The sequence below is a fragment of the Urocitellus parryii genome, chromosome 5 (assembly GCF_045843805.1).
Source record: "Urocitellus parryii isolate mUroPar1 chromosome 5, mUroPar1.hap1, whole genome shotgun sequence".
NCBI lineage: Eukaryota > Metazoa > Chordata > Mammalia > Rodentia > Sciuridae > Urocitellus > Urocitellus parryii.
The window spans coordinates 99,442,685-99,452,473 of record NC_135535.1 but is presented as its reverse complement, the minus strand read 5'-3'; the positions used below and the strand labels follow the sequence as shown (position 1 = coordinate 99,452,473).

At 33.7% G+C, this 9,789-nt stretch overlaps 1 protein-coding gene across 1 annotated transcript; it reads left to right on the top strand.

The window, feature by feature from the left end:
- The first annotated feature begins 1,063 nt into the window (after nt 1-1,063).
- On the top strand, nt 1,064-8,054 carry LOC113198249 (killer cell lectin-like receptor subfamily E member 1). The gene is made up of 6 exons (XM_026410902.2): nt 1,064-1,118; nt 4,525-4,629; nt 4,961-4,999; nt 5,523-5,671; nt 6,497-6,597; nt 7,881-8,054. Exons 2-6 carry the CDS (start codon nt 4,575-4,577, stop codon nt 8,014-8,016), a joined length of 480 nt encoding a protein of 159 aa, XP_026266687.1. The 5' UTR covers nt 1,064-1,118; nt 4,525-4,574; the 3' UTR covers nt 8,017-8,054.
- Nucleotides 8,055-9,789: the final 1,735 nt, after the last annotated feature.

Here is a 9,789-nt window from a genome sequence, read left to right as displayed (position 1 = left end):
ACAAAACTTTTTCATGTACTGTATGACTTTATTTATATCAAGTTCAAATCAAGCAAAATTATTTAGTGGCAATGGAAATAAGGATAATGGTTACATTTTGACCCTATGGATGCTGATAATATTCTGTTTCGAATAGAATTGTAGTTGTACAATTATATGCTTATGATAGAGTCATATTTTGTGTCTTCTAAACTTCATATATTCATTAAGAAAAAGAAAGAAAATAAAGTATAAATTTTGTATAGCTGTCTTGGAAAGCTATGATTATTAGTTGCAAGTTTTTTTCTTAGTAACTCATGGAGGCATTTGTGTGTGTGTGTGTGTGTGTGTGTGTGTGTGTGTGTGAGAGAGAGAGAGAGAGAGAGAGAGAGAGAGAGAGAGAGAGAGAGAGAGAAAGTCCTTTATTATTTTAACACTTTTATGTATTGGGGTCTATCTCTGGGACATCTTTTTCAATTCTCTCACTTTAAAAATCAATCTTGCTAATTAAGTCTATTTGCTGTTAATCAAAAGTAGAATGAGACCTTTAATTGTTTCAGAATTCTATTATTTTTACTTGCCTATTTTCCAAACTACTCCAGACTACTAAATCAAGTTCCAAAAATTCTGTTTTATTTTTTAATATTGTGTTTTATTTACTCATATAATTTGAGAACAGCTGACATGTTTATAGTAATTTTTCTAGTTATAAAATTTGTTATATAAATTGTTTTTTATCTGGCTTTTTATTAAATTATTTTTATGTATCACAGATCAGGTTGCTGTGTTTCTACCTTGTGGTAAGATTAAGGGCCATTTCTCAAATTCCTAAATTTGAATGCTTAAATATGTGGTTCTTGCATGGCTGCTCTGAGTCCTGATGGAAACACATAGAAGACGCAGCCTCAAGGAGATGCCAGGAAAGAATGCCTTCAATTTTCCATCCTAAATAATTTTGTAAAAAAATGATCATGCCAAGTCATAAATATCTAGCTAGTTTGGTTAAACTTGTATGCCAAGATGCTTTCTTCATCTAAAGTCCTGCTTTGTTTCATGCTTAGTTCTCCAAAGATGGGGATATTCTCAGTGAGGAGTACCTTTAAGATCTTGCTTTCTGCCATGACAGAGAAGAAAGTGAAGTAAGTGATTCAATAGGAATTCCAGTAGTTTAAAATCTACAGAGATTATCAACCCAAGAAAATCTCAAGGAAAATGAAACAAGCTTTTGACACTTTACCTACATAGAAACTCCATTTTTTAAGTCTTTTGATCTTTGTTCATTTCCCATAAGGACAGATGGCATAATGGTGAGTCTCTGAAAAAAGAATTAAGGTGACCAAAAAAAAATAGGAGAATTTGACAAAAGATAAAATAATTGTCAAATGCATTGGAGAATCAAGGTGAAGATGCAGATTTTAGATGTGAATGAGCACTAGCTGTTCAACGTCTTTCATCAGGTATTTGCAATACAGATGCAGGAAGAGGGATACTAGAATTCAGTTCTTAAGTGTTAACTTAGCAAATGTTGTAGAAAATGAGTACTCAGTGGAGGCTGCATCTCATACTGTGTCCCTATTCCTGGGTATTATCTTTCATAACACATTGTACACTTTCATGTATGTTCAATGAGTTAAGGAAAGGAGGAAGTGTGGAAGGAAAAAATAAATAAGTGGTACTTATTCAACTTCCTAATTTAGAATGTAGCCACTTTTACTTTTTTATTTTTTTTATCATTTTTTTTATTTTTTAATATATGACAGCAGAATGCCTTACAATTCTTATTACACATATAGAGCATAATTTTTCATATCTCTGGTTGTACACAAAGTATATTCACACAAATTCATGTCCTTATACATGTACTTTGGATAATAATGATCATCACATTCCACCATCATTTATAACCCTATGCCCCCTGCCTTTCCCTCCACCCCCTTTTCCCTATCTAGAGTTCGTTTATTCCTCCCATGCTCCCTCTCCATATCCCACTATGAATCAGACTCCCTATATCAAAGAAAACATTAGGCATTTTTTTTGGGGGGGGGGATTGGCTAACTTCACTTAGCATTATCTTTTCCAACGCCATCCATTTACCTGAAAATGCCATGATTTTATTCTCTTTTAGTGCTGAGTAATATTCCATTGTGTATATATGCCACATTTTTTTTATCCATTCATCTATTGAAGGGCATCTAGGTTGGTTCCACAGTTTAGCTATTGTGAACTGTGCTGCTATAAACATTGAAGTGGCTGTGTCCCTGTAGTATGCTGTTTTTAAGTCCTTTGTGTATAGACCCAGGAGAGGGATAGTGGGTCAAATGGTGGTTCCATTCCCAATTTTCCAAGGAATCTTCCATACTACTTTCCATATTGGCTGCACCAATTTGCAGTCCCAGCAGCAGTGTATGAGTGTACCTTTTCCCCCACATCCTCTCCAACACTTATTGTTGTTTGTCTTCATAATAGCCATTCTGACTGGAGGGAGATGAAATCTTAGAGTGGTTTTCATTTGCAATTTTTCTAATTGCTAGCAATGATGAACATTTTTTCATATATTTGTTGACTGATTGTATATCATCTTCTGAGAAGTGTCTGTTCAGGTCCTTGGCTCATTTATTGATTGGGTTATTTGGTTTTTTTTTTTTTTTGTGTGTGTGTGTGTGCTTAGCTTTTTGAGTTCTTTAAATATCCTAGAGATGAGTTCTCTATCTGATGTGTGAGGGGTAAAGATTTGCTCCCAAGATGTAGGCCCTCTATTCACCTCACAGATTGTTTCTTTTGCTAAGAAGAAACTTTTTAGTTTGAGTCCATCAAGAATTAAAATCAAGAACCACTTTTACTTTTTGTATAGGAAAGAACTCAGTGCTTAAATGAATCATTTCTCATTTTGGTTTCATAAAGTTTTCTTGCTCAGTTTTTTTTTTTCCTTTTCTTAGGTGGAGAGAAATAATAAAGAGGAGTATTTGGAGCTAGAATTTATGAATTAAGGACTGTACTCTGCCATTATTTTTTTGCTTCCATTATTTCATTATATAAATTGTGAATTATTTGCTCATATTTTGTTATGATATTTATATTTCTTTTATTGATTGCTTGCTGGTGTCCAGCCCTAGCGGGGTCCAGGGAGTCCTGAAGGTTGAGTGGCATCGGCAAAAAGATGAGACAGGAGTTGTTTCATTGGAGCAATCTCCAGAGAGAGAGAGCTCTAATGCAGCTTTCTCTGGGTCATCTTTTATTACAATTTTTCTCATCATTATAGATTAAGAATACATCATTGATTATACAATTTCAAAACTTTGCCAAGACATAACGTTTCCTTAACCATAATTAGGGGTATAGAAAAATGTAACATCAATTTACAGTTTTCCAGGGTGTGACTTTTTAGTTATCAATCATTAATAAAATGCATCACTAATTTACATTTTTTCAGATTTTCCCAAGATATACTATTAACTAATGCCAAACTACGTAACCAGACTCTAAGTCTCCTAACCTATCATTAACCTTTAAGTTTTAAAGTACACCTGCACTTTTATTTCTAATCTACAATTCCCATCTAAAAAGTCCCCTTAAGTCTTACACTTAAAATATCCTAAAGTTTATAAGCCATTCTTAAAACATATCAGAAACCCATACAGCTAAAAACTTAAGAATTCTAAACCCAAGAATCTAAATAGAATAATATTTCTAACATTATTCTAAAACTATGTCTTATAAAGCTACTTTAATTAATTCCTAAATTTATTCTCATAAAACTGGTTGAGCTACTTTCTCAAAGAGTTTCTTCGTTTCTCAGTCAAGGTGCACTAGTTTTATATCTTTATAATGTTTCTCAATAAAAAATAAGTTCTAAACATCAGTCCACTTTCCACCAATACTAAGTATGCTCATCATAAATCCCTATGTGAAGTAAAAGAGGGTTTATAGAAATGAAAAGAATGTATCCTTATATGTCTTGACTTTCCTAAGTGTATAACATAATTTTCCTTAATCAAGAATGAAACTACACATGGTGAGTTTTGTATAATGATTAGGTTTTCTAAAAGGCTGGAAATATGGGCTTGGGTTCTAGTTGATATTAATCAATGTGGTGCCTAAAATTCTTGTGACCTTTCAGAGAATGATTGCTGTCCGTTATCAGTTTTGTCCTCAATGTGCTGAGATAGTAGATCAGCTTTCTACTTTGTCCTTGACATGCTGAGGGGTTCAGCCTTCAAGGCATGAACTACCTATTATGTTCTAGCCATCTGAAATTTAATTTGTTTGGCATTTAACATACTCATGCCTCCTGTCAAGAACATGAGCATGAAAATGAAAAGTCCCAATTACATAAAAAAGGGTCTCATGGTTTCGGTTTCCCACCAACCAGCACGGCTTTGCCAGCATTCAACCTCACTGTGGCCTTGTCAAGACAGTGGGAGAGTGGCTTTGCCAGCACTTATTTTCACTATGACCTTGTCAAGACAGCAAGAGGGGGGTCACCTTCACCAATTTCTCAGCACTGTTTTTATATCAAGAGTCTGCATCTGATTTTGTTTCTTCTAGGGGGTTGCTCACCTTTTCCGTGGAGGCTTATTTCTTGTGTGCTTGGTGTCATGTTCCTTCTCCTGATGGTTGCAGCCATTGCAGTGGCTATTTTTACTGCAAACTGTGAGTAACCAGAGAGTCCTCTAAATTGTCTTCCCTTGGAAGCATTATTTCTTTCATATAATATGATAAGCAGAAACTAGGTTCACAATTTTACCTCATCAGAATTCTACCTTGACTGGGTGGTAGTTCAGTGGTAGAGCATTTTCCTGGGATGTGCCAGGCCTTCCTTAGGCTCAATTCCCAGCATCAAGGGAGGGGGGAAACAAAAAACTTACCTTTAAATTTTCTTTAAAATTTCTGACTTATGCTTATAGAATATAGACTTTTATTATTTCATTTTGATGTATTAATTTAAAGGAAGATCTAATTATGATATTGACTATTTTTGTAGCATTTTCTGAAAGAACATCTTCCTCAATGCAACAAAAAGGTAGGCAATGGTTTTATAGCTTGACTTCTTATACTGATTTAAGAAGAAAATAATTTTATTATTTGTATTAGTTCCATAAAAATAGAGCCTTTATACAAGGTACTACAATATGTACTTACAGAAGTTATAAAATATAGTCCCCCAGACAACTTTATGAGATAGAGGTTTATGTAACTTTCAAATAAATTCATTTGAGAAATTCTTGTGAGATCTCATAGGTTTATAGGGTCATAAAATTAAATAACATAAGAACAAAATTTTGAAAAGTCAGAATTTATGTTGAAAGGTCAAAATTTCAGCCAAAAAAAATAATCTGGTGATATAACATGAAGGTATTTCAGTCTCTAAATGCTATAATGACATAGAGGTAAGAAAACTAATGGTTCAGCTATTCTTATCATCTTTACGTAAGATTCCTATGCTATCATAAAGTGTATGTTTATAAGGTGTGTTTTTAACAAATAATAAACAAAATCAGAGTTTGTGTATCTTCTCAGTGCAATGACAAAGAATCTTTGCCTAGGACCTTGCTGTCATCCTTGTCCAAAGAATTGGGTCTGGTTCCGATGCAGTTGTTATTACTTCTCCAAGGAACAGTTATCTTGGAGGGAGAGTCAAAATGCCTGCTCATCTCTAAATTCCAGCCTCCTAAAGATAAACAGAGATGAGATGGTGAGTTTTTAACCGAGTGTCATAATAATATGAGAGATATATGAGATTGATTAACTAGATTGAACTGAGGAATCTTTAACATTTGCCCAAATTCAGCACTAGACCAATAGCTGAAGGATAATACTCATTTATCTTTTGTTTCCATTTTCACATGCAAAATATACATCTATGTGTTGGGTAAAAAAAAAGATAAAAATATTTTGAAATAATATTTGATATTATCTGTATAAAAAATTATAAATAATAAATCCAGAGACAGCCAGATATTATAAGGAATATCTCAATCAAAGAAAAGGAACCTGGTATATCCCAGCACTAATAGGGTATAGCCTTTGTAGCTCCAAATCTAATACCATTGTGTGACCAGTACATCCGAATCTGGAACACTATGTGAGAAGATGGAGAATGGGTCCTAAATGTGCATCAGCATTGAAGTAAAGGTCCCATTGTATCAGTTTTCCTAATAGAGAAGATCCTTTTTATTATGCACCCAAAGAGGTAGATGATGGGGGTAAAATTAATCTCCAAGAAATCTGTGATGGTTTTGTTCTTTTAAAAAGCTCACTCCTTTCTTCTTCAAACCAACACTATTATTTTTACTCAAAAAAAATTTATTTATTTTCTATATCTCCCATAAAATGAGGATGTTGTGTTTTTCACTGCTACTCATCAGCATCTAAAATAGTCTTGTACTACAGGATACATTAATGATTTTGTGGGCTGGAGGAACTGAATAAATATACATATGATGTTGAATTTTTTTAAAGGTTCTTTCATGCAGTTGATGAAAAAATAATAATTTGTGTATTTTTTTCTTACCACCAGAATTTCTTCTCTTTGAACTCTTTCTTTTGGATTGGAGCCTACTATAATGACATTTTCCATCAGTGGGTATGGGAAAATGATTCAGTTCTGCCCCCTTATTTGTAAGTATCTACCTAACATAAAGGGCTTACTTTAAGTATAATGTTTAACTCAAAGAACTGCATTTATCAAAAAGAACATTAATGAAGGATACTTGGTCCTTAATTTCAAGGACATTTGAGGAACAGAGGAAAGAAACAGTGATTTGAAACCAATCTTATATACAGAATTGTAGATTCTAGAAGTAACTAACATTTAATTCCTTAATCTGCTCTCCCTGAGAACCTTTCTTATAAACCACATTCGTTTTCTAGTGCTTCCATAACCAAGTACCACAGACTGGGTGGTATAAATGGAGGACACATACTCTCTCAGAGGCTGACATCAAGATGTCAGCAGGTTGATTTCTTCTGAGGTCTCTCTTCCTTGACTTTCAGATAGCCATCTTCTCCCTATATCTTTGCACTATGCCCAGGTTTCCTTCTCTTGTGACACCAGTCATATTGAATTAGGGCTCATCATAATTATTTAATTTTACATCACCCATTCAAAGACCCTATCTCCAAACTTTCTGAGGATCTGAACATTTGAGTTTTGGGGAAATGCAGTTCAATCCATAATACACTGCCCTCTGACTCCCCAAACTTTCCATCTTTCTCATATGCAAAATACATTCTCAACAACTCCAAAGGTCTTAAATCATTTCAGCATCAACTTTAAGTCTACAATCTCATCTAACTCTCATCAAAATCAGAGCTGGTTCATGACTCATTCTGTGGCAAAATTCCTCTCCTGCTGAGAATTTAGGAAACCAAATAATTTGTTGTATCTTAGGACATAGGGGTGGGACAAATATAGGACAAATATTTCCATTCCAAAAGGAAAAATCAGTCAGAATAAAGGGGTCATAATGAATCCCAAGTAAGTCTGAAATTTATTAGGGAAAAGTCTATTAAATTTTAAGATTCAAGAATAATACTTTTTGGTTCAGTGCAGTATTCTATCCTCTGGCCCCACCAGAATGGTGGCCGTGAACCCTTGACCCTCCATGGTGGTATCCTAGACTGATGTAGTTGAGGAGATGGCCCTTCCCTTTGAAACTGAGGAAGTTTCCCTTTCTCTGGAGCCAGGGAGGAGATAGCCCACTCTGGGCCTGTTCCTCTATAATTTATCAGTTTTTCAATTTACTAAAATTTTACTTTTTTGTGCCACTAAGTGACAGAAATTAAATTTTGTTAAATTACATAAAAATCGTAATTTTAAACTTTGCATAAAACAAAAGTTGTATATTCCCTTTGAGATTGTATAGAATTCCATTATAACTGTGATATTTCTTCTGTTTTAGGTTTCAGCTTCCTGGACCTCAAATACAACAAGCCTGTCTATCTTACAAGTCAAAAGAAACTTATTTTTCTGAACCATGTAAAGAGAAACAAGGCTACATTTGTAAGAAGCACCTTTTTTATCCTACAATGTCATAGGAGAGATGAAAATTACTTTTTTTAATCCAATGTCCTGATAGCACTGCCAAGCTTTATAGATAAAATAATGTAAATTTATATCTTTGATATAATAAAAATGATATCTATACAAATACATTCTAGTGTCACAAAAGTATACTATAATTTTGTTGAGCAGATAGTTTTATTTACATGACTTTTCATGAAATAACACTGATAGTATTTAGGAGAATATTCATTTTATGAAACTTATAATAAATGATTTCTGAATTAAACAGTGAGATAAGGCCCCTGAAATAAGGTTAGAATGTTGAATAGTAAAGATCCTATGTTATGTATAGTTATATGATTGTCACTATCATTGTACATCCTGTGTGTGTGTATGTGTGTGTACATACATGCATGGCCTATAAAATTATTAAAATTTAGTGTTAAGCAATAGCAAAGATTTTATATGGAAAGAAAAACTGTATGATTACAAAAGAAATAGAATGGTTTCATAAATTTTGCAGATTCGTTTTTCATCTTATTACAATATAAATGTCCAATTAGAACAACAATCTTTTTAGATATCTCTAGGCACATGGAGATAACTAGAGACACAAGCACAAATCTGAGTGATACAGAAGGCTTTGGTTAAAATCCCAATTGTAAAATTTCTGTTTCTTTAAATTGTTCTGTTAGACAAGCATCTTTAAAAGATATGAAATAAACAATTATTTACTTCAATTTAATCATTTTGATGGTTTTAGAGTTACTAAAATAATAAGGATAACAATTTGGCACTTATGTTTTCTTCATTTCTCTAAACTTCTGTGGCTTCTATACATACTGACATAGTAACCATCCTTCTTTGTTATTCCATAAGACTGGTAAAATTATATTAACAGAAAAAAATATGTATTTTACTAGTGCATCTATTCTACTTCAACAGAAATAATGTGATCAAGACACAAGAATCAGATACTGTAGCTAGGCTTAGTGCAAAGTATTAGCTATTTCCCCTTCACCATACCTAGTTTACTAGATATGGCAGCACTCAGAAGAAAATCCCAGGTAAAAAGGATCTCATGGAAAATAATTCTAGTATGTACCATCCAATCAATGCTTTATGGCCCTCATGTTGTTTTTCTTTGACTTTTTTTCTTCCTTCTTATTCTTTTGGTTGGTAAATATCATCATGGTTATGATTTTTGGTGGTGTCTCCTGTGGTCACACTTGCTGGAATGGTAACACAAATATTACAGCTAAAGCGATAGTGATTGGCCACATCCATACTTGTGAACTTTACTTTTGGTCCCCTTCTTTCCTCTCTGAGCTACATCCTCTGCTCCTTGGTCAGGTACAATGCTTTGATTCCCAATATTTTTGGCAGTGGCATCTTGTTTGTCAAACATGATATTCCTTCTGCCCACTACCCTCTACTTTGTCCCCAAGATTATACAGTCACATCAAAGCTAGTGTAGGTGTGAACTTTTACTTCGAGTGGCAGTGACTCTGTGTTTGGAAATATTCTGTTGTGTACAGGATGATGTGTCAGCCACACCTGTTATACACATGGAGTATACAGAGCTGGCGACTGTGGTCTCACAGGAACAGTAGGCCAGGATCATATCAGAATCCAGAGATTTCCCCTAATCTCTCCACTTACTGTAACTAATAAATAATGGTCTCTGTTCCATAAGTATGTATATATGTGTGTATCTACATATGTATGCTCATTTATTAATTTACCCCTTCATTTAATACATTCACATATTCATTCTTTAAAAAATAATTACTTTGAAAGTCACT

Coding starts and splice junctions, on each gene's coding strand:
- LOC113198249 (XM_026410902.2), top strand. CDS start 4,575: ATGTTCCTTCTCCTGATGGTTGCAGCCATTGCAGTGGCTATTTTTACT. Junction 5,000..5,522: donor TTCCTCAATGCAACAAAAAG/GTAGGCAATGGT, acceptor ATCTTTGCCTAG/GACCTTGCTGTCATCCTTGT. Junction 5,672..6,496: donor AGATAAACAGAGATGAGATG/GTGAGTTTTTAA, acceptor TCTTACCACCAG/AATTTCTTCTCTTTGAACTC.